The 25,649-nt window shown below is 39.6% G+C and overlaps 1 protein-coding gene across 1 annotated transcript in view; it reads right to left on the reverse strand.

Moving 5' to 3' along the window:
* UST (uronyl 2-sulfotransferase) overlaps positions 1 to 25,649 on the reverse strand; it is a 153,155-nt gene that overhangs the window by 21,744 nt on the left and 105,762 nt on the right. The window contains exons 6-7 of the mRNA XM_074537561.1: positions 11,728 to 11,825; positions 9,461 to 9,618 (exon numbers count right to left, since the gene is read on the reverse strand). Coding sequence (XP_074393662.1) covers positions 9,461 to 9,618; positions 11,728 to 11,825 — 256 coding nt within the window. The remainder of the gene's footprint in view (positions 1 to 9,460; positions 9,619 to 11,727; positions 11,826 to 25,649) is intronic.

Below are 25,649 nucleotides of genomic sequence, written 5' to 3' on the forward strand. Positions count from 1 at the left end.
AGCTGAGAGCTACACTGCTAACATATTTACTTCATTTTAATTCTTAAAATTTTGTCATCAAGAGCTGACCCTTGCACTTTGCTGAAATTCATGTTACTAGTTCTTTCCCTTCTTTTCTAATAGCAGCAACAGTGTCCTTAAGATGATTTTAGAGCACAATACACTGTGTCCTCTGGGAGCAAGTGGTCCCTTTACAGATGTACCTTGGAGATGTCTCTTCCCTAAGACTGTCTGCCTGCACTTCTCCCAGCTGCCCACTGCCTCTCTCTCCCCGACTCTCTTCTCAGTCACCTAGCCCTGATATGGCTCGAAAAAACCCTTTTGCTGTTAGCTTTATAAAATGCCTTTTGCAAGTTGCATGCCTTGCTATAATTTCACACCTAACTTGTCAGAATTTATGCTCTCTCATGTTTTCCCAATTTTAATTATTACAACATTTAAATTACTATAGCAGCTGATTTGCATCACTGTAAAAACCTGATATTAAATTGCAATGTTTATGTGAAAATCTAAGTAATTCCTAAGGGATGGCTCCTTGTCCCTGCTGTACAAACATTAGTAGTAAAAGTGTTTTAACACCTAAATTTCTTTTCTATAGCTACCCTATCTTTAATTCCTGGGCCATCAAAGATACTGGCTCATGGTAGTTGCACTGTTCTTGCAGATGCCTTGGGAGTAAGAATAATCAATTTAACCCGCAGCCCATTGTGCCACTGATAAAGTGATTTAGTCTGAGAAAAAAAAAGTACAATAACTTTATTTGAAGAGTGAGAATAAGGCTATGCTCCTAAAAGTAAAGTAAATAGTCAGCTCTGTGATCTGCTTTATATTGCTCCTGTGTCTTCAATGCCAAATATGCTTTGTTTTCAATTAAGAGGTGTTTCTCCCCAAACACTGGCCCTGAAAACATACTGTGGGATACACTGATTATTGAGCTAAATTCTCAGTAGTTTTGGTCCTTTATTAATAAAAGCTTTTTATGTTTCAGCCTCAGTCACCTTGCACAGCTTGCTTGTTTCCATGTAAGTGAAATGAGGACCTGTTCACCTGGGAACAGAAGCAGGTCTATTAAATGGAATTTAATGGCTCCTTCTCTATGCCTTCTGTTGCCTGGGCAGAGGGCAAAGTTGTCAAAGAAACAATCTGCATAATCTGTTACCACTGTAATTTTGGTTTAAATGCTATTTTTAAAGCAGAAGCAGTAAGGGAGCTTTAGTGAAATGCTACTGATTAAAATAGCATTATGATTTTATTTACTAAGTTACTCAAGAAGGAATGAACTGTCATTGCAGGCTTTAACTGCTTGTCATTAAAATGTTTGTGGTACATTGTCATCAGTAACCCTGGATTATTTATGAGATATCACTAATGCTGTATCCAAATGCAGATTTCCTTCTGTGCTGGAGCTTTAACAAAGCTGGCTACCCATAGGTTTTCCATTTTGTGACACCAGGAACAGGAAATATTCAAAAGATGCATTGGGGAATCAACCTTAGATGAGCAGCAGGAGCACACTTATAAACCATAACATCTTTAGTGACTGATATGCTCATTAAATAAACATGACAGTTCCTTGGAAGATATCAGTACAAAATGATCTCCTGACATACACAAAAAACCACCAAGACATATGGATTCTTGATGTGTGAGATGTAAGGGCTTGTTTGACTGGTCCCTCGGGATTTAGAATATAAATAATTTTTGTTTTTACTGCAAGACAGTATGAAATTCCATCTATGAGGGTTTAGTCCAAAACCAGACAACCCATTGATAGAGCTGATGAAAAGAAACTGAATGCAAGAGATAGGAATAAGTGGGATGAAATGCAAAATCTGTAGGCTGAAGTCTTGGAATTGCACTAAAAGACAAAGATGATGCAATAGGTGGTCTCATAATCTTCATAACCCTACAGACGTACAGAAACTTTAGCGAGGGGAAACTGTTATTGATAAAGAGGTTCAGATGAGAATGCAAAAAAGTAAAATTTGTTTGGCTTCAGGTAAAGACCCTGCCATTTGACAGGAAAGAGAAATATGAAAAAGGTGGAGGAGAGGAACAGGAAAAAGATAGCAGATTGCAGAGTACAAGCTGGGTACAGGCATGCATTATAGCTCACAGAAAGGGAACCTTGAGTAATTCTACAAAACACACCCAGCCTATCTCCACAATACATTGCTGTTTGTCAGAGCCAGTCTATGAGCTCATGTGTCCAGAAACTGTATTAGAAGAACAACATTAGATCTAGGTTTTTCAAACAATGATTTAAGAGAACATGGACTTCATCTTCCAATACAACTGATTCTAAGCAGAGCCTTTACAAATTCAACGCCCATGAAAATCCAGGCCTAAAATAAGGATTTAAAAATCAGTACTGTAATTAGCAAGAAGAGAAACTATATTCTTCTTTGTCATAATCAGTGGTGAGATCTGGAAGGCAGCCAACATCCAAGAATGCCAGAAGAGCTGGGAAAGGGAACTAAGGATCAACAGCAGCCTCATTCCTCATTTCTCTAGTTCATGAATCATGCCCACTATCCTGGCCTGCCAATGGGAAATATGTAAATTTCTCACCTGATCTAAATGATTGTTGCTGGTGCTGCTGTACTCAGCAAGTCAAGCACTGCTCTTGACTCCAGGAGACAGCAGAGCCATAGTGATGTGTTTGGCAAAGGGACACTAAAATCCCACTTCCCTGCACTGCAGGCTCAGGGAGCAGATTCACCCAGATCGAGTGCCAGCCCTGTGTCAGGATGTCAGCTGCCTCACTTTTGATCTCAAAATGCCATTCATTTGGGGCCACAAGACGTATTTACAGGCAACCTCTCTGCTGTGTAACTCTGCACATATGAGCTACCTCAATCTAACAAGTACACATTAGCAAGGAAGAGCAAATAGTTAGGACTTGAACCGGGATCTACACAAGCTCCATGTGGGTTGGAAAGCCATACCAAACTCACTTGCCACACCTTTACTCCTGGTCACATCTTAGCAATTAGACTATCTTGGATAAATCTTTTGGTGCCACAGTTACGGTTTTCATGTCACACACATATTGCCTGAAGTGGCTTCACCTTCCTCACCAAAACAAGAACCACAGCTGTTATAATCTGAAAAGCTTTGCTTTAAGCTCATCACAGAGAAGCTTTGCTTCTGAGACAAATCTTCCAAAGACCTAGTGGCCCTTTTGAAAAACACAGTAATGAGAAAGCCCAGAAGTGCTTAAATCCTTTCAAGAGCTCCTATTCTTAAAACTGCTTAGCTTATTCACAAAAGGATTTCAAACCTTTGGAAGACAAAACAACATATTTTTCTTTTATGGGACTGAAAAAGAAAAGATACTTTCACTGACTATCCTTACCACTCATTAGTGTATCCACTAACTTCAAGGCATCCTGGATCAGGCAGTCTGGTTTTTCCCTGCTCTCCAAACCTTGTATCTTCATGGCCAAAGAGCTAGATAATGTATCTACAGCTTTTGATAGTACCTTCAGTTTTATAAAACAAACCAAGAACAGATTAGTTGTGCAGAATGTCCTAGATGCTATCGACCTAATAAAAAAGAAATGTCCTCAGGGACATGCACTGTGACTCTTCCTCTTTCCCTGCCCATCTTGCACACAGAGAACAAGGAATTTGCTTTACAAGAAACAAAAGTACAATTAAACACTTTTCCTCGATCTTGAACTGCATGTTTTAGCATTCACGTCGTTTTACAGCGTTCCTCTGTGCAATACTGAAAGTTGAGACTTCAAAGGGGGAAGCGAAGAATGGTCTGCTCACGCTTTCTATTTTCAGAACAGGATGTTGGGCGATAAGAGAAGGCCCCCCCGGCGGAATGTGAATCCACGTGTGCCGCTGGCGCTGGGAGCGGCGCACACGCGGGCGGATCGCTCCATCTGCTGGGCACAGCGGCGCTGCTCACGCTCTCATCACACACGGCAGAGTTACACAGGGAGTCACCTCCCAACTCCATACTCACGCTTTGCCTCCACGGGAAATTGGCAATTTTCCTCCTCTGTAGAAAATTTTCAGAGTCAGTGATTCCTGTTCAAAGTATTACATAGGGAAAACACAAAGCTCTAGTTTTAGAGTGCAAGGCAAAAGAAAAGACAGCATATCTGGAGTCTCCAAAGCTTTTAAACATGTGAATGTGCTTGAAATTTTAGAAGTGATACCAAAACAAAAAATCCACAAAAAACCCCACCCAAAACCAAACTGAACAAAAAAAACCCACCACAAAACCCCTTCAGTATTTACATTAAAACTAATCCACGCTGATTTTATTCTCTCAACAGGAGTGCACGTGCTTGTAGGAGAGAGGAGGGTTGGGCACTTCAGCACAGGAGATGAGCCAGTGTACTCCCTTCCCATTTACCAGTCACAACCCTTTCCAGAAAATACAGCTCACAAGAAGCCAGCAGACTAAGAAGCCTCATATAATTTTTCCTAATTTCTTCTTTTCTTTCATTTTGTGCTAAACAAAGGCAGAACAAAGGACGATAAAATGATCACTATTTAAAAACACTGCCCAAAAAGCACTGACTCCTTCCACTAGAGTCCTATGATCATTTCTTGCTCAAAGTTTTTGCTCTTGGAGGTGGTGCCTGTAAACACATTCACTACAATTTCTCAGAGGGAAAAATCCCTTGTTCCTGAACTATTCCAAATGCATAGCATCTGAACCATCTGAAGGCATGGCCCACCTTCAGGGCTGGCCTGGCACAGGAGTGATCTTCAGCACAGCACAAAGACTGCTGAGCTTGATTTCTCCCTTCTCCTAACTCCATCAAAAATGCTCTGCTTCCCAGGACCTCAGTCCTGCAATAAAGACAAATGGCAGCATCTCTCTCCTTAATGGGTTTAAAGAGAAGGGGGAACTTATGAATAGAAAATGGCAAGACTGTATCATTAACATTCATGAACATAGCAGATTTAAAAAACGAGAAGGTTTATATTACCTGGGGTAATATTACTACTACAGTTTAAGACATTCCCTGTAAATGCAATTCTTATGGGAATCACATTTTCATTGCATTTTTTTTTAATTTGCAGTTTACCTAAACAATATATTTTCTTTCAGCTGACAGTGTGAGTTATTTCATTGCACTCAATAAAATTCAGTGTCTGAAAAGCCTAAAGTCAGTTTTCTTGTTTTAGAGTAAGACCTATACATTCTCCACGCTAAATGCACCTTTCAGGAAACAAAGGGGTTTTTTCCTGGTATTGGGAAGAAGTGTTTTTATAGGGCTTCTGGTGCCAAAGAAAATTTATGAACTCCTGAGGTGTGAGGATATGGCTCATTTCTGAGGTGATAAAAAAACCCCATTTTATTGCCTATTGTTTTACACTGGATGCTGTTAACTTTTACCCCACGCCACAGAAACTGATAAGACAGAAGAAAACTCTGTTTTGCTGAGTATAGTAGGTACTTTTTTGTTTCTTAAAAGCAGCAAAGATATGAAACCCACATGTGCCCATTTCAAAAGAAACTGAGTAAATATTCTCAGGGTTCTAGCTCCCAGCCAGATTACAGAAGTGAGCTGCAGCCAGCAGAAATGAACAGGACTGACCAATCTTTTTTTCTTTAGCCGCTGAGAGTGAGGAAAGATTTTACATGTCAAGTTTTGTTATAACTATTTCAGGCCTTTCAAAGAGTTAAAAATACTTTCAAGTTTTGCAATAAATATATTCTAAGGCTCTGCAACTGGATCCTATCTGCTTCAATGCTGGTGAAAAAAAGACAAAATTTTGAGCAAATTTTACTGTGTCAGCAAAAAAAGCTATTAAACATAAAAATATATTTTTAAAATTTATTCTACCCATTTATTCATCTATTGATTTCACAATCTGCTGCCCCCATTCCTACCCTTTTAATCTCTTGTCAAAGCTAGTTTCGGCTACCAAGAAAAGTTTGTTACTTTGGACAAGATAGGGATCAAAAAAGACAGTCCTTTTGCAATTCTTGACTTGGTATTAACATTAAGATAATGATTAATTTCAAGCAGAGAGTGGAGACACAGAAAAACAGGAAGCCCATAGCTTTAAAGTATTGTACAAGATAAAATCAGATTGGTTCCAATGAAAACTTTAGCACCACAAAGAGTTTTCATATTTTGTTACACGTGGTTATAAAACACACAAGTCAAAATATCTGGCATATGGAATAGCTGAATGCAATGTTTTTGTTAATGCAATGAAGGAAGTTATCCTCCTTGTGTCCTCTGACATTAAAATTTTCTTCCATGTTGAACTGCCAAGTTTTTTTAACATTTTACCTTTCTTCACAGTTTCCTTCTGCCAGCTTATATCAGACAAATCATTAGCATCAAAAAGAAAAGTTCAATTCATACTGCTTTAAGCAGTTACCTGTGTCATCAGGTATACAGAAAGACAGTAACACTCTGATGAAAATGTCACACTATCTTATCAGAGAGCCACAGTTTAAATTATGAGCTTCAGAAAAACAGCAGAAAAATATTTCTGAAGGTAAAAAAACTACAGGCTTTGTTTTCTGCTAAGAGAATGCTGAGCAGGAATTTCTTGACAAATGTTATCACAGTGCTTCAGATAAGAAATTTTACTATAGGCACAAAAGAAACGGAGAGCTTTGAATATGGCCTGCACAGTTCAAAGGAGTAGAGATGAGGAAAAGTTTCTAGATTTCCTGATTTCTGTATTATCAACATATACTGAAGGTCTCCAATACTAAGAAGTTTGCTTAGATGAGATCTACAGTGATCTGGTGACAAACCAAAGCACCTGTAATGAGCAAGGGGAGTCCCAACTTCAGGAAGAAGGGGTTTAACTAACAACTCTTGCAGATGTATCTTATATGCACATGAGATTTTATGCATTTAATAACATCAGGCATTTTGCTTCCCATAGCAGGAAGGCTTTTAATATAGTTTAGATTATGATGTTGGTGGGACAGCAATCACCTGTTTCCTACTGTGATTTCTAATCTATGTAATCCACGAAAGCAACACTGGATTCAAAATGTCTTTCTTCAGTGACGTTTTGCTTCAAGGCAGCTCTACAAATCCCATTTCTGAATTGCCTCCAATCCAGAACTGCTCGTTGCAGTGGACTCTGGTGCAGATATTCACAGATCTGGAAGTGAATTACCTTTCTGTACATGTCCTTCTGTGTTTTCCTCATCTTGTTATGTTCACCTGACAAAAGATAAGTTCTAGAAAAACCTTCCTTCTTATGTGGAAAGAGGAAAGAAAGACTGCCATAAGAAAATCTCAAGAGGAGCAGCAGGTCAGCAGACAATACTGTAAACTATATTGATTTAATCTGCAAGTATTAGCTGCAACAAAAGGTCAGTTTTGGCCCAATTTATCTGCTGCTTTGTGGGACCACCAGACAGCTGGCAGAACAACATGTCTTCTTCCCTGCACTTCATGATGCAACAGCAGAGGGTGTTGCAGATCAGGTCTAAGATACCCCGAGAACAATGTAGGATTTCTTACACACCGCTTGAATATTTTTTATTTTTCTGGCTGATTCTGTTAAGCGGTGGTTTTTTTTGTAAGTATTAGCACCAACTCAGAAATAACCAGAAAATAATTATGATAGGAAAAAACCCTCAAACATATGCATGTATGAAAAAAGGAGGAGAGAGGAAACTGCTTTCTTACTAATATGTCCAGTCAATAAGTGAATGGGAAAGATAAAATAAAGGTATAATCCACCTAGGGAATACTGACAGAAAGGGGTGAATCTTTGGATTCATGACCCATTTTTCACATGAAATCAATCCCAGAGGAAATAATTGTCCTGTAATAAGTGATCAAATTTCCCCCTGGCACTGGAAAATACAAAAAGAGGACAAAGATTACCCAGCACTTAATGATTCTGGCAGATTGCTTATTTCCCACCTGACAATTTCTAGGGCACCCTGATGAAAAACAAAACCCTGTGTGCTGCTTATTTCATTGTAAAAGAAACGAAAATATATGGTGCACAGAACAGCTAAAGAAGTCATATAAACTCAAAGAAAACTCTCATGGCAGAGAGAGCATATCCTTCTATTGAACCCCCTGCCCTCCTTTTGTCCAACATCCCATGGGGAAACCTTCGAGACCAACTTGTGCAAACCTTTAGGATGACTTCCACATACTACAAACACCGTTATTTTTATTTTTTAATTTATAAAACCAAGGGAAATACCTGATCCCAAACTGGGCATTGCTCTTATGCCAGTACAACACTTTCTTTATATTTATTATAAAGCAAAACTGCTCTATGGCTGGACATGGCACCACGAAGTTACACACCCACCTTCCGAAGAGCTGCCTTACTGCCTGCTTGCAAGCAGACAATGATCCTCTGCAAGCATGTTCAGAAAAGGAATGCCATACTTTCCCCAGTACCTGTATCACAGCTAAATACAGAATTTCCAAAGATGAGTCCTAGAAGAAGGGTTTGATGGACAGTAATGCATAAATCCTGGTTATGGACACAAATCCATAATTTCTCCAGAGTGACTTGACTGACTACTGTAATAGCTGCTCTCAGAGGCCAGCCATCAGTTGCATGCATTACAAACTAAATTTAATCTTTGTTCCAAGTGCTTTGAATATACAGCTTGGTACAAAACATATTAATTTCACAATGACACAAATGCAACCGAGTCACAAAGGAAGAAGGGAAGTTTTACCCCTGCTTGGTGCACACAATGTTGATGGGCCAGTCAAATGTAAGCAAGAAATCAATTCTGCTGGAACGACATGCACAGCCCTCCAGAAGCATTATATCTAATTTTAGCACAGGACACAAGACAGCCTTTTAAAGAAGTCAGCAATAAATCAGTGTTGGAGGGACAGATTCGCGCAGAGAACCCTTTCAGATTGACCATGGGGTACAAATTAAGGAGTAGGCTGAGTGCTCTCCATTTTCATTTCTCAACTCCAGACTCCTAAGTCTTTTTCCTCAGCATGCTTTGTATTGGAAGTGCTGTAAATGCACATTCTTATTTGTACTCTACCTAAACTCAGCTCAGTTGAAGGTTCATTTCATTTCAACCCATAGTCAAGGCTGAGAGAAAATAAATAACCTGGTCCTGGAGAATCATCAAAGTGTCCAGCTCCCCAAACCATTCCTTGAAGGTTTATTTAAGTACATATTCTTGACACCATTTTGACAATATTTTGATAGTATTATTTGAGAACTGAGTATGACACAATTAAAAGAAGAAGGCACTTCAGTGGAAAATGGGAAGCTTTCTGGCAGGTGGAAAGATCACTGAGCAACAAGTGCAGGCAAGGAAAGAAAACCTCACAGTAACATTAAAGATAAAAGTGGAATATGTTACCTTCCCCATCATCAAATCTGCTCCCTAAGAGGGAGATAAACTTCTTCATTGACTGAACAAGAAAGAAACACATACCCTTCAGCAGCCACGGAGATTTAGCTGAAATTTCTGTAAGAACAGCTTTTTAATGGAAAAAGTTACCTGGATTTTTGTAGATGCTAAGCACATCCTTGAAATAATGAGGTAAGAATCTTTCTAATAAAAGCAGCACGTCCTCCAACTCCTCCAGAATGCCCACAAGCAGAAAATTTTCATTAACGTTCAGCTTTGCTCTTTCAAGGGCCCATTCACCAGGCTCCCTGTATGAAATTGAGGGGGGAAGATGGAGAAGGGAAAAAGAAAAGTTGAAATATACATTTATTTCTCAAATTCAAGCCAAGAACACAAGTGAATAAAAAATATTCAGTGCTATACTTAGAACAAAAAAAGACTCCCCCACCAAACCCAAGTAGTTTACTGAGCTTTTCCACACAACATTTATAATTGGATTGGCATGTAAAAACAGGATCATGTCAAAAGGAGGCTAATCATTGTGTGAAAGTACTCCATTCTGAAGGGAACTTCTGCCAAGTTGTTTATAAGCTCAAACTTGTGAACTTTGGTATTTCAACTTGGAAGCACAACCCATGTGATCAGAGGGATGACTGCCCTTGGTGTTGGAAGGTGCTGAGGAGTGGTGGTGTCCCTGAACTACATCAGGAGAGCTGCTGGGACCAACCACTGCTTGCTGTTACTGGCGAATCCTACACAGGACACTACCATTTTCCACCTTGTCCTTCATTTTGCCAAAGTCTCTAGGAGCTTCCCTTCCCCCTGTCATTACCCCCAGTTGCCCTCCAGCTCTGCTACAGGATTTGCATTTTTTTGCTGTGACTGATACTGGTTTTGAAGAACAGTTTGGGGTTCTTCTGTCCTTTCTCCTAGCAGGAGAAGCTGGCAGGACTTCACTACATCTTTATGCTTCTCTGTTTCCCAAAAGCACAATGTAGTTAGACAACCATACAAATCCTAAATCCCATATAATAATTCATATTAGTTATGTTCTGGGAGCAGCAGCCATCATTCATATTGACACAGGATATAATGCCAGTGTCCCAGGCTAAAGGAATCAGCTCCCCACACTGCCTGGGAGTAGCTGTAAATCACACCTCTTCCATGACTTCTTTAGGTTATTGCGGATCCTAGGCAATAGTGAATTTAACACTTGTCTGAAGCTCTTTCTTTGTCATGTGGAAAAGCCTACTACTTTCCACTCCTACTAGAGCAGACTTGTAGCAGGTTTTTCATGCTCTACGACCTTCTGGGCACTGATCTGTTTTCTGGAATAGCAAAGTGTCCTAACAAACACTATGAGCCTCCTGTTTGTAGCTCCTTATGGGACTAAGTAGAAGCTGAAGGAAGTTCAAGGGCATAACAAGAGCCAAATCTACAACAAGGTACAAAACAGTATTCAATATCCTCCTTGGGAACCTCACAGAGATATTTTGTGAAGGTATTCAGGCATGTGACTGCCATTAATGGGATTATTCGTGCAGGCAAATTAAATGTGCAACCATAAGCATTTGCAGATAAGGCCAAAATATGTTAAAAAATGTGCAATGAAAATGAAGTTGTTAACTTGTTTTGTTTCTTATACATAAGTTCAGTTAACGAAAAAAACCAAAAAGGCAGGATTTTACAACATGGATACTTCTTCTGTCTTTATTTGTAAGTAATACATTTTCACTTGTTATTACTGCTACAAGAAGTATGGCTTTTGAAAGAAATTCTGGAAAATGTGCAACTGTTTCATTATGGAGAAGCTTGAATAATACAGAAACAGAATACCTTGAACACACCTACCAAAGAACATTTGTTACTAAAGTGTTTAAAGCCAAGAAAGTATTTAAAATGATTCCTATAGTATTGTATAAAAATTTACTAAAAATATGGTATCAGTAACTCAGCATTATTAGAATGGTGTTCACAGACGTTAAATGAGGTAGCTCAATTAAAGCAGTAGAGGGCTGTATTTTATATGGTTTTAAGCACAAACACAGTTTCTCACATGGACACAGAAACATGTACTTCTTATCTAGACCTGATAGAAGCATCTGAGCAAATCAGAAACACGTATTACAAAATTAAAGTGCAGATAAAATGAGTAACCCAGAAAAAAATACACATAAATACATTCATATTTGATGAATTATTCATGCGATAAATCAAGAAAAAAGAATACTGCTACATTTGCAATAGCCTCCTTACTTCAAAATATATCCATGCAGTTACCACATGCAGTGCTGCATTCCTTGTACTTTCATTTTTCTCTTGTACTTCAAATAATGTCACCTCTTTATTACCAACTTCTGACAAAATGTTTGCAATAGCTGTTGCTGAACAAATTGAAATACCTTGCATATATTTACCTGCATCTTGGATGCTGTCCACAGAAATATGGTATGATGTAAAATAACCTGGGATTAGAACATTCAGGGTAGTTTTCAAGGATACATACATTAATGTCCTGTGGGGGAGGAAAAAAAAATACTGTATTTTCTTTTCTCTATTAGCAACTGCTTTCTTTATCTCATACATTTTACAGTCATCTCAGGGTTAAAGAACTGTGCCAAGGCTATAACAAGTACCTTAAAAATCATCTATTGGTCCATTTATCTACTTCTAAATATCAGCAGGGGAAACAAAAAGTTATTTTGTCCTAGAATGCACAAAGCAATTTTTTCTTCCTTGCTGCAAACCCCACAATTGTTATACTGAGATTACTGTATGAGTTTAAGTGGGACACATTAATCAACTTTCATACTAAATAACATTTAAAATATTCAAAAGATTATTTTCAGGCTCTTCTTTCTTCTAAATACACCCTGGAGAAAACCTGAAGTAGCCAGAATAAATAAAATTGAGACAACATTTATTACTTTGCTCCTCCCGCCCCCCCTTTTTTTAAAATTCTGCGGCATTCAATGACTGGAATGAACAAATGTAAGATGTAATTTGTACATCTCACTCAATATTATAACATGCATCCCTTTTGGTTACAATTCTGTAAACTTAGATTTTCAGAACTGAACTGTGCGAAGCCTGCTGAGAAAATGGGTTATTAGAAAGTATTTATCATTTTCATGAAATATCATTCATCTAATTAGAAGCTATTTATCATTTTTCAAAGACTTGGCATAGCTACTGAACCCTGAGGAACTGCATTCCATTTATAGCTTTACTTCAGCACAATAATAAACATGTGGCACTGAATTCCATTATCCAAATCTAATAGAGCCTTACTCTGCAAGCAGACACACCCTCTGCAGAGACATACAGGGCAAAAAAATGGGTAAGACAACTAAAGCAAGGATGGAAGGATCTCACCTGTGCAGAATCAATCTTGTTATTTAGATATGGGCTTTCACAATGCCATAGGCACTATACACATCAGTATCAAACCAACAAATAAAAAAACCCATCATTTATCAAGTAAATAAAATGTGATAGAGAACATTCCACAAGACAGATGTGCTTGGCAGCATGGACAACATGGAGAGCATCCCCTGCTCTCCTTAGAGAACGGGAGGGTACAGGCCTCCAGACACAGCATCTGTATCTGAGGCCTCATCAGAGAAAAGCTCTTCTCAGAACTTCAGTCCTCTCACCTAACTGCATTAGATCCCCGTTTCGGCCCGTAAGCCTTTTAAAATACATTTCTGATTCCTACTCTGTCTCACAGTCATGTGAATCCAACTTTATAAGCACACCAGAAAACTGGGCTAGGAAGTAAATCACATGGTGAGGAACCATTAAAGAAAATAACATAGAAATTGCCAGCTGGGATACAAACAATCCATTTCCCCTGCTCCCCACAGTATATTTCAGGGCTTGCCTTAAATACATACCAGAAGATTTATGGTCAAGACCTGAATTTTGACATTAAAGGCTCTGAGCTGAAGCTAACCAGCCTCCCATGCTCCATGCTATTACTAAGAAATCTTACTGTGGATGTATAGATTGCACATGCAATGTGTCTCTCCTGTCATCTCAACAGGGCTTTATAACATGAATTACAAATTGCACCTCTTTAAAGGTTTATTGTGCTTTTTCTATAGACACCAGAGATGTTTTCAGTAATACATATTTTTAGCTTTCATAAGAAACTAAAGACCTGCAAAAATTAATAAATCCCTTGGATTAAAAAAAAATGAAATATTGCCCTGACAATACTTTAAATTATGTCCAAGCTGGCTTGCACTTGATAGACGGAAGATGGGTAATCCATAAAACGGATTAGATGGAAGGTGGGTAGAACACCTTCCATAAGGTGTTCTTAAGACATAAGACTTAAAAATCTCTACCAACACCCAGCTAAGAACATTTTCTCTTTTCTCACTGTCATACAAAGGCAAAAGGACATTAGCTCCCGATAAAGAAACTTACAATTTCTTTACAAGAATAATGAATATGATGAGTCAAGAAATATTCCCTGACATGAGTATCAATACCCAACACAAAAGTGTAACTGGGACCTTCTGGTAATTGTGAAAACAGTATTTGATTCACACGGCCAGAGAAACACTGTACAATAAAAGCAATGTAAATTCATATGGAAAATCCGGCAGCTTTAGCAAGCAGACAGCTGATACTAACTGAAAAAGAGATTTTTAGTGTCCTTTTTAGGGTAAATTTATGCAGGATTACTGAAACAACCAGGCTGGCTCTAATCTAATCTCATCTCCCCCATTCCTTGTTGATAGCTCAGGGTTTAAGATAAAGGCCAGATGAGCTTTCATACAAACCTACAATATTTTGCCACACAAAGACATGCACTTCACCCTCCTGACATCAGAAGCACCAGGCTTTCTCTGCAGTAAAAGCACTGCCCCTTTCCAGGCTTTGTTTTCCACCACTGCTATGATCTGTATTCCAGCTGCTAGAGTGTCCTCGAGCATTTGCAGCCCCTGCTCAATCCCTGAGATGTAAAATCAGTTTTCAACCAAAAAGTGGGTGAAAGAAAGGTCAGCCTGAGGTGAGCTAGTCATTACAAAACTTAAACACACCTACAGGAGACGCATTTTGGTGCCAGTGGCACACAGGAATTTCTGGTGTTTTTTCCCAGCATGGAAAGTCAAGGTGAAACAACATTATCCCAGGCAGTGTCACTCCGCTATCCTAAGCAACATTAATTAAGCCACATCTCCAAGTAAGAACATGCTTTCTCAGCAGAACACAGATCTTTCAGGGCAGAAAAGTTTCTACGTGAGACAAAATTTTGCAAGGTGACAGATGACAGCCGTGCTCATTTAAATGACTGGAGGAGCCTTGTAAAAAAATTATTTTAACACAGTCAGGAAAGATACAGAAGGAAACACACAGAGCTACTTTGATCATAACCTTTCAAAACAAAGAAAGCAGTATTTTACTTCATTCCTCAGATCCTGGCTACAATTCATATCACTCACATCCCATGGGGCTTGTGTCTTCAAAGGGGCAGTGACAGGCCTGGGAATCAGCCCTGCAGCTCCAAGTAACAACAGAAACTATCTTTCTTTTAAATAATACTCTATTTTTCTACTCATGTAACAATTTTGTCTGAAAAGTTAAACCAGTAATTTCTGCTTCCTTCTTCTGTAAAATTGTCTTTGAAATGAAAATCACAACATGCCATAATCCTTTAATCTGTCAATGAGTCAGACAACTGAGCAGAAATATATCAAAGCTGCATTACTGTTTTCTTTTTTTGAGATTAGTAATAAGCTATTTCATTTGCCATAGTGAGCTTAACGTGCTATAAGAGAAGTCAGCATCTGATTAAAAATATTTCATAGAATAATTGAATCATCAGGTTTGGAAGAGACCTTTAAGATCATCTAGTTCCACTGTTAACCCAGCACCACCACAATCAATCCTAAACCATATTCCCAAATGTCACACCCGGATGCCTCTTGAACACTTCCAAAGATGGTGACTCTATAATTGCCCTGGGCAAGTTATTCCATTGTCTAACATCTCTTTCAGTTAATTTTTTTTTTCTAATATCTAATCTGAACCTCCCTGATGCAACATAAGGACATTTCCTACCATCCTTTCATTTCCTCCTCACTAAAACTCCTTTCAGGTAGCTGTAAAGAGTGAAGGACCACAAAATTCCTTTGGGAATTTTAATTCCATCACAAAAAGAGCAAGCTTTAAGGTGTTCTTTTGCAGAACAATAAGCAATTTACTCAAGTCAATGTCTTATGACAAATACTGTACCATATACAAAAGGATGTGACACAAGATTTGAGAACTTTTTTCCTCCAAATACAAAATCCTATGAGTACGGACAGAAAGAATAACTTGGTTTTTATTCAGTGGAAGAAACACACACACAAAAAAAATCATATTGAGTTTCAAGGTGTAGTAGCCTACAGCTGGCCTGTAGGCCTCAAAGTATAAATAATTATAAAATCATAACAGAAATATGTAATCAGTTACATAATTGCCTTACTTACATAATTCAACCAATAAGAGCAGGCCCAGGTCATTGGAGACTCAGGCTTCTATTGGCTGGCTGACCAGGAAGTAACTGGCTCAGCCAATGAGGATTAACCTCATGGATATATCCTAAGATATATCAGGGAGCAAGTTTGGAATAAAGTGGACTGCTGCTGCATGAACTCAGCGTGTCTTGTCACTGGTCTGTCTCCGAAACTGTGACAAGTGGTGGACCACGACGTGATCACAACAGCTGCTGCCAATAGAGTGGGGAGACAGAGGGGACAACCAGGAAGAGCTGCCTGCAGCCTTTGAGCTATGAGGAACGGCATACAGAGCCGTGATTGCTTCGGACCCCCCTTTAGTTTTGCTTTTAATTTTTCTTTTTGTAACTGGAAGACACCACCAGCATGGGAGCATGGGCTTCAACACCGGAGGACCCCCTCCTGAACGTATAGACACCTACTTTAAAGAAAAGATTTGAAAAATATGAGGAATGGACTTTATTTGCCCTCATAACATAGTGTGAGAGCCACGGACTGGATGTATCAGAAGGGGCTGCGCTAGATTTAAAAACCTGGGAGCAGACTGGACAACATATCTGTACAGCTGTCTGCACAGGAGATGACTGCCATTTATGTTATTAAACCATGGGGACTCATAATGAACATGATAAAAATGCTGCAGAGGCAAAAATGTTACTAGGCAACTCAATGGCGGCTGCTGTAAGAGTGTCACCTCAGTATTGTAAACAGAAACAGCAAGGCCATCTGAAAACAAATTGTTCCTGTAAACCCATCTTAACAAGGACAAATCCTCTCAAGGACCAGGGAAATGAAAGACTCAGTGTGAGGAGGGGATGCATGAAGACAAAAACATCTCCTCACCTTCCTGTGGTTTATGTGACCAGCACACAGGAAGGACTCAGGGAGCAGCTGGAATGGATGGATTCACATCTGACACAGTAACCATATGCAACCCAAAGGTACATAAGATTCCTCTTGAAGCTCAAGGACCTATCGGGAAAGGATTAAGTGCACTATTGATTGGAAGGTCTAGTGCTACAATGCAAGGTATCTTTGTTTATCCTGGTTGTTATTGGCTCAAACTTTACTGGACAAATATATGCTATGGTTTCTACCCCCACTCCACCCGTGACTATCCCTGAGAAAACCAGAATTGCTCAGCTTATCCCATTTAGATCTTGCATCCCACATACAGACTCCAAGGTGCAAGGAGACCAGGGCTTTGGATCAACAGGAAAACCCCAGGTATTTTGGACCCAGATTGTAGGTGAACAGAGGCCCAACATGGAATGTATCATTACAATGCCACGTAACATAAAAACAGACAATGGACCTGCAAACACATCACAAAAAACTAATCCATTTTTACAGCTCTGCGGTGTGGCCCACCAAACTGGTATTCCCCGACAAGCAACTGGACAGGCCATTGTAGAAAGGGCACATGGCACGTTAAAACATATGTTAAAAAAAACAAGAAAGGGGGAATGTGTGGCAAAACCCCACAAAGCAAAGTGGCCAAGGCTGTTTACACATTAAATCATTTAACAGTACCAGAGCAATCTCAAAGTCCAGTAATTTTAAATAATTTTCTATCATTGCAATCGTCTGGTGATGTCCATTCACCCAAACCTAAGTCACAGTTTTGGAGACAGACCAGTGACACGACACACTGAGTTCATGCAGCAGCAGTCCACTTTATTCGGATCTTGCTCCCTGATATGTCTTAGGAGCCCATGAGGTTAATCCTCATTGGCTGAGCCAGTTACTTCCTGGTCAGCCAGCCAATAGAAGCCTGAGTCTCCAATGGCCTGGGCCTGCTCTTATTGGTTGAATTATGTAAGTAAGGGAATTATGTAACTGATTACATATTTCCATTACAATTTGATCATTATTTGTATTTGAGGCCTACACAGCTATTTTTTGATTATGACTGTCTCAACCAAAAATTACAGAAAGACCACATTCTGCCCAGGATGCATTAGAATTATTGGTAGCCCTGCCAATTTAACATAAGAAATCATAACCTAAGTACCTGCATGCCTTGCAAATAATTTCCATTCCATTTCCATCTGTTCATCTATGGAAAAACACAAAAATATCCCTTCTCTTGCAATCAAAACAAAAAACCCACATCCTCTTTCTATACCCTGGCACTGTGAGATACCACAACTATTGTGAAACCATGAGACCCTGCCCGCAGCCCAGGAACAGTGCATGCTCCTTCAGGCTGAAGGGTGAAGATGTGCAGGTGTGTCAGCAGCAACCTAAATTTCAAGTTTTCATAAAAGGAAATGAAATAAAAAGATGTGGAAAACTAGTGACTGAGCCCAGTCCAGAGTGACCTCTCCTGCTTACAACACTGTTTTTCATACACCACTACGGTCCACAGTGCAGTCTAGTCCTCACTGCTGCCAGCCAAGGAAAATTCTTCCGCTCTCCTGAGAGCCACCAGGAATCCTCTCACAGCTTGTTAAGTGCTTTCTCACATAGTTGGTGTTTGTAAAGAGGTCAAACTGACCATTACATCCTGAGGACAATGTCACACCATATGAGCTAAACACAATACACAAAAAAAAAAATCCCAACATGATTTCCCACTTTCTCTGGCCCCAGCTGGGGAGCTCTGGGTGGCTTTAGAGTGATTGGAAAGAAAAAGTAAACATGGTATCTCAGAAAAGGGCTTGTGAGTACAAATATGACATGAAAGAAAGAAAAGTACGACTTCCTACTTTGGAAGGCTGCAGAAAGATACTGAAAAGTCAAGGTATAGTGGCATGAAGGTTTCCAAGTACAAATGTAACTTAAGTTACTAAATCTTATTTAGGAGCACAAATTATTTACACATTTCAATGAAACATAAGATAAAATGCAACACATTTTTAACCCTAGTTAGAGTTTTACTTCACCAGGTGATATTTAATGTTTCTATTCAATCTCAATCAAGTATTTGGAAAACTAGAGCCACACAGCAGCAAAATGACTTCTTTCTTTCAAATATATTTGGTATATGTTTGTGCATCTATGCCAGCAGGACTGGCAGTAGATTGCTGTGGAGTGGGTAGGTGCTGGGCATTGCTTCCCAAATCAGCATTGCCAATAGAGACAAAGCCAAATGTTTCCCATGCTGTGCTGATGGGGCACTGAGGCCCCCCCAGGGTGGGCTGCCAGGCGGGGTGGACTGTGCCAAACTGTGTGGGATGATTGTCCTCTGGAGATACCAGCAGGCTGGACAAGTTTATTGGGACACCAGTGGCAGGCTGCAGAGTGACCAGTGGGAGAAGCTGCAGAGTGATCCTGGGGAGAAGCTCCACAAGATGGCAGAGCAGATCCAGCTAAGCCTAGAATGCAGGCTTTCTGTCCCCAAATGCCCCCCAGCACCAGCTATGATTGTTCCTTCACTTCTATGAGGCTCAACCAGCTCAAAAGGCAACAGAAACCCTTTTCTGTTCCTCCTCCACTACCTCCTGCTGGTCTTCTATCAGAAGAGAGGGTGGGGGCTTGCTCACATTAATGCCACCCCAGCACTCCAGCTGCACAGGGCAACACAGGTCACTGTGGATGACTTCAGTCACTGCAATTATTTCTTTTACAGCCTCCCTTGGGCATCCACCCTCTATAGTCTGGGGTCCTCCATGGACTGCAGGTGGATCTCTGCTTCACCATGGACCTCCATGGGCTGCAGGGGGACATTTGTTTCACCATGGTCCACACTGTGGGCTGCAGGGGAATCTCAGCTCTGCTGCTGTAACACCTCCTCCTCCTCCTTCTGCACCGACCTTGGTGTCTGCAGAGCTGTTCCTCTCATGTCACTCCTCTCTTCTCCAGCTGCAACTGCTCCTGTGCAGTAACTTCTTTCCCTTCTGAAATGGATTATCCCAGAGGTGCTACCACCATCACTGAAGGGCTCACCCCTGGTCAGCAGGGAACCCATCATGGAGCTGGCAGGCATTGGCTCCACTGGACATGGGGGAAGCTTCTGGCAGCTTCTCACAGAAGCCACTCCTGTAGCCCTTCTGCCTCCCAATCCCCCACCACTGCTACCAAAAGCCTACTGTGCAAGCTCAATACATTTTTGTAGAGGATAATTCTGGGGTTTCTTTGAATTGACTTTCCAATTTCTTCTGGCAAAATGCATGTTTTTACTTTCCTTCCCCCACCACCACATAAGTAAATAGGCTGCCAAGTCTAATTCCCACTTTTTTTTTGGCTGGGCTAATTTGCCTGGACTCTTCTGCCTGGGCTAATTTGCCTGACTTTTCAGCCAACAATGTATTAAGCTCTTTTTTTTTGGCATCTTTACAAGTGAAGTGGCAGCTAACAAAACAGCATCTTCTGCTAACCATCTACATTTTCATTAAGTGCAGACATAAGTTATTTATTCATATACAAATTTTTGCTGGTATGGACATAGCAAAAGTGATGAACTATGCCCACAATGCTACTATTTCGATGTGACAAACAAGAAACACATTTGTACATCCCTGTTTTCTAACCTAAAATGATGCACAACATCAGGAAAATATAGGTGGATATATTTCTCTCTATTCTGTTATCATAAATCACGGTAGTAATTTGTCAAAGATAAGTTTTACTGTTAAGAATCAAATCACTTCATAGTTGTAAGCAGGAACATTATAATATCTTTTCCATTGCTTTTGTATTTTTCACCTCGAATCATCTTAGTACGGGAAATATATTACAAAAAGTAGAAAGAAATTGCCAAAAAAAAAGGATGAGTGGCTGCCAGCTGGAAGCAGTGTGTAAGCATTAAACAACCATCCTGTTACAGAGGGCACAGATCCAGGGAAGACCAAAAATGAAGATCATTATACTGTAATCAAGAATGAATCCCACTGGCAACTAACAGGAGGGAGAGAGTACATCTGCTAATTCTGTTTACTAACACTTCTTCATAAAAGAACCTGGAAAATTTGTCTGCTTGGATAACAAGCTTTAATAAAATCAATTAGGGATGGCATATATTCAATTCTGCAAATGAGAAGCAGGAAATACCCACCACCCCAAGAACTTTTCAGCCCTCCCTAATGGAGGGCATGTGGACTGTAGCAAATTGATGCCTACAAGAAAAGCAACAAGTCACAGAACAGTTTGGGCTGGAAGGGACCTTGAGATCACCTAGTTCCAAACCCCTGGCAAGGCAGGGACACTTTTCACTAGGTCCAGTGTACCAATGCCCTACCCAGCCTAGTCTCCCAAACACTTCCAGGGATGGGGCATCCACAGATTCTCTGGCAACTTGTTCCAACAACCATGACAGTAAAGAATTTCTTCCCAATCTCTAAACCTGCCATCTTTCAGCTTAAAGCCATTGCTCCTTGTCCTGTCACTAGATTCAGTTTTTAAAAAGTTCTTCTCCAGCTTTCTTGTAGACCTCCTTCGGGGGTGGGGGTAACACTGGATCATCACCTTGCTAATACATCACTCTTTTAATGTTAAAAGCTAAAAGCATTAATGTTCAGCCAAGTAGATTGTAATACTAAGACTCTGTGACCTGTATTAACAGCAAGTCCTGCTCACAAATGAGCAGTAATATGCATGACCAGATTGCCCAGAATGAAAAATCATATAATGAGGAAAAACCACACATTACATCACGTTTGGATTGGAAGGGAAGTTAAAGAGCAAATGTCTAGCTCCAACCACCCTGCCACGGGCAGAGACACCTTCCACTACACCAGGCTGCTCACATACATAAAAGGGCTCTCTAGAAAGAGCCTAAGTCAGGAAAAACAGTCTTGAACTGAAGTGCCGGTCAAAGACACTTTAGAAAAAAATGGATAAAATAAACAGAAGATTGGCAGAACCTAACTAGTATTAGACAACACTGTAATGAAGAACACAATCAGCAAGGGGAAGAACCAGCAGCAGCAGAAAAGCCTTGCCTTTCCATCTTACAACAGGTCTTTAATCCAGTCACTGAAAGTGTGATAAACGTCCTTTGTTCCCAGTACAAAAAAAAGGGAAACAAAAAGAAAGGATAGGATGAATAACGACAGGAAGCTAAAGACAGGAATAAAGTAGCTGGTTTTCTCAGTGAAATGAGACATTGAGTAAGGCTGCACATCACCTATGCTGAGACAATTCTTGAGAATAACAAAGAAGGGTTAACAGCGAAGCAGCACATTTTTCAGGGAATATTAATGGGAGCAGATAAGAAATCTGACCTCAAGGAGGTACAGAAGGACTCCAGAATGCTGAAAGACATTCAGGATTAAAAAAGCATAGATCCTTACAACAGGATACTCTGGATGACAAGGATGTAATGGGATTTAAAAAGAAAAACCCAAATCACCAAAAGAATAACAACAACAATAAAATAGAAACTATATATTTATATTACAGAGGTCTATCAAGGGCTATTAAACACAGATATGGCAGCAATGTCTGCTGGTGAGCTGAAGGATGTCAGAACCTGGGAGGACACTCAAGGGGAAGCACTTTTTACCCTGTCCCCAGTTTGTACTGGCTTCCCTCTCTGGGCTGGATGGTGCTCATGGTTCAAGAAGGGCCTAATGCAGAACGTTCACACCTCCACATATGACACAGTATCATTTGCACCAAGCTACCAAGGAATTCAAATGTTTCAAAATATTGCATTTCCGACAGTATAGAAAAGGCCATTTAAATAACGAGACATTTCTGCAGTTCACATTTTTCTCCCATTTTCTTTCCTAGGTCAAACATTCTCATTCTGTTAAAACCTGACTGGATACACAGAATTTATACTCAGCAGATTTTAGCCCAAACCTCAAAAATGCTTATATTAACAGAAACACATTTAAGTTCTATGAATGCCTCAACATCTTGAAGCTAGCATTACATTTGTTTTTAGCAGAGGCCCACAATAGTAGTTTAAACAATATAAAAGTTTGAAAGAGGCTTATTAGAACAAATGTCAGAGTTCTGTATGCTAAATATATCACCAGAGAAAAGAAATCCATTAGCCATAAGAAAATTAATTTAGTATCAATGAGCATTAGATATTATTGCTTTCATACATCCCAACAGGACAGAGGCAAAACAAAAGAGATCATTCCATTTGCTTTTTTTTTTAATACGACTTCATGTGACAAGAATCATGGAGGAAAATCTTTACTTTCTGCAATATAAATCTTCCAAATAAGAGAGTGAAGAGATGGAGAAGGAAAGAAATGCCTCAGATCAAAAAAATTATTGCAGGCATCAGGAAATAAATATATTTTAGAAATTATTAAGCTTTTCCTAATCTGCCGATGTAGCAAAATTCTCATTTCAGAAAATAACCACTCACTAGCCAATGCATGTTTTATTTCAACATACTGCTCAGTTATAGCTTAGACCATCTGCTGTCACAAATTCCAGTGATACAACTCCCTTTTGCTCAAGTTAAAGGGAGAGAAGCTGTATCCAACAGCTCCTGATATGTCCCTGAAATAATCCAGTCACATAAAATACACTGCCTAGCAAAAAAGGAAAACAAACCTGCTGCTGACCTCTGAATTAAAAAAGAAAAAAATATATGATTCACCATACAGTACATGTTATGAATTTCTCTGGGTTTGACCATTTTTAAGTCAGATGGTAAATCCCAAAAATCACAGTACTGACTTTTAAGAAAAAAAGTTCCTCACTGTACCAAGGTCTAAATGTCTTTTATGTCTCCTTGACCTACCACATTTGTGTTGGCACTTTAACACAAACCTACTGAATGGTGAGAAAACAGCTACAAGTTTGAGTTGTGGGCTAATTTTACCTTCTTATCAGGTTTCTGCCTAGTGTTGACTGACTTGGAGTTTTCTCCCTTCATCTCTCAGGGCTGAAAGGAGAAGGAGCTGCAGAGCAGAGATGAAAATCATACTGCTCCTGCATGTGGCTTCCCTGCTGCTACAACTGGAGGAGGTTTCTGCTCTGCTGACCCTATCTAATTTCCCTAGTTAAAATCTTCCCCTTGCTGAACACTTCTGATGCTTTTCTGGAAAATTACTAATACTTTGCATTATTCATAGCACTGCCATTCTGAATAGCATACACAAAATGGAACATATTGATTCCACTTTTCAGTTTGACAAGACTATCACCATACTGACAAGACCAATATTAAAAACCTCATAAAATTACAAGGTTCAGAGGCATAAGTAATGCACCTATTAGCATTTTTTAAATTTTCAGTCATCTGCTGAAGTTCTTTTCTACAACTATGAAAGAAAAAAACCACATTCCCCTCCCTACACAGAAACCCACAATCTCTCAATGCTTTAATCTCAGGTGCTATGGCTTCAAAAAGCTCAGCAAGCAACAAGATTAAGATTTATTAATCATGAAGGTTACTAAATCTGTTAGGAAGAGAGAAAAAAGCGTCAAATATGCTTCCCCTCGCCCTCACTTCCTACTATCAAAGATATAATCATTTGGATTACATTCTGAGGAAATTTTAATTTTTTTTCCTTCAGTCACTGATGAAGACTTGAGTTTTCTTTTTTCCTTTCAAAGAGAACAGAAAATTAATTTTGAAGAAAATAATAAACTCATTTAACAATCCATCTTCACCATGGAAAGTTTCCTATTTGCCACTAGTTAGTGGATTTTTCCCCATGAAAAAGGAAATTACTCTTGACAAGCTCAGTTATGAATAGTGGCTGGCTTTGCTTGGAGCACAGTTCATAGGAAAAAAGTTGTGTTCAAGGTAACCTGACTAGCCTGTGTTTCAATAACTCACTGAGCAGTAGCCAGATTTGCTGAAACAATGGCAGTCCGTTTTCCAGAGTCTACAACAACAAACAATCAGCTTAACATCCTTTGTTGGGGTTTTTGGACAGTTTGATTTTGATTTTATGAAAGCAGCTATATTTACAAGGCATAGAGGAGCTTTGAAAATTCTAGCAAACAAGAAAAAAAAAAGTAATATTTGTAATAATAGCCAGAAAAAATGAACACTGCTTTTACTTCAAAGGAGAATTTCACTACCTTGTTACACAGGGAATATATTTTCTCAGCTGACACAGCACATCTACTGCTTATCCTGAAAGATGGAGTTACCATTTCATTCAAGACATGCTCCCCACCATCCCTGATAACTTACAAACATGTAATATCATCAGCAAACTGGTCAGGGACATGTATTTTTGAAAAAGGTAATTCAACTTCAAATAGCTATCTTAAGGCAAAAAACAAAACCACACTTGAAACAGATAATGACTGTTTCTTGGGGCTTTTTGTTTATATTTTTCTTTAAATAATGTGGAATTATAAGGAAGACAATAAAAAATTATTTCCTGGCAGCAGTACCCTTCTTACCTTGACTGATTATTAACAAAAAATGGGGAAGGAGAGGGAGAGGAGAGAGGAGCAATACTTTTTAAGCCAGGAAGGAAAATCTGATTTCTGGAATACCTGACACCTGCAGAGCACTCCTGAAGGAAAACACAGCAGCCACTTGCCAGGCAGGGCCAAGCAACCCGAGAGCAGATTACAATCCATCTGCCAACACAAACCTATGGCATTTGGTTGTTTTTGGAGAAACACAAACACCCATTCTCTCCATCACAGGAGCGAACTGAAGCAAACAAAGCAAGAACAGACAGCGCCAGATTTTTAGGAGACTATTCCCCAGTTCAGATCTATTAATTCTGTAATGACACCGAAACAAAATCTAAATTTGCACCTCTGTCCTTCGTCTTCACTGCTGTATTAGGGGTTCTTTCCCTGCTGGGTGGGCTGGCTGGGAAGAACCTGCCACCTCCCTAGTGGGACAAGCAGCCCAGATGTGTCCCACAGGATATCCAGGCACCCCACATGGGCCCCACAGACATGAGCCTTGTTGCCAACCAGAAAGGAGCAAGCAC

This window comes from Zonotrichia albicollis, chromosome 3 (assembly GCF_047830755.1).
Source record: "Zonotrichia albicollis isolate bZonAlb1 chromosome 3, bZonAlb1.hap1, whole genome shotgun sequence".
NCBI lineage: Eukaryota > Metazoa > Chordata > Aves > Passeriformes > Passerellidae > Zonotrichia > Zonotrichia albicollis.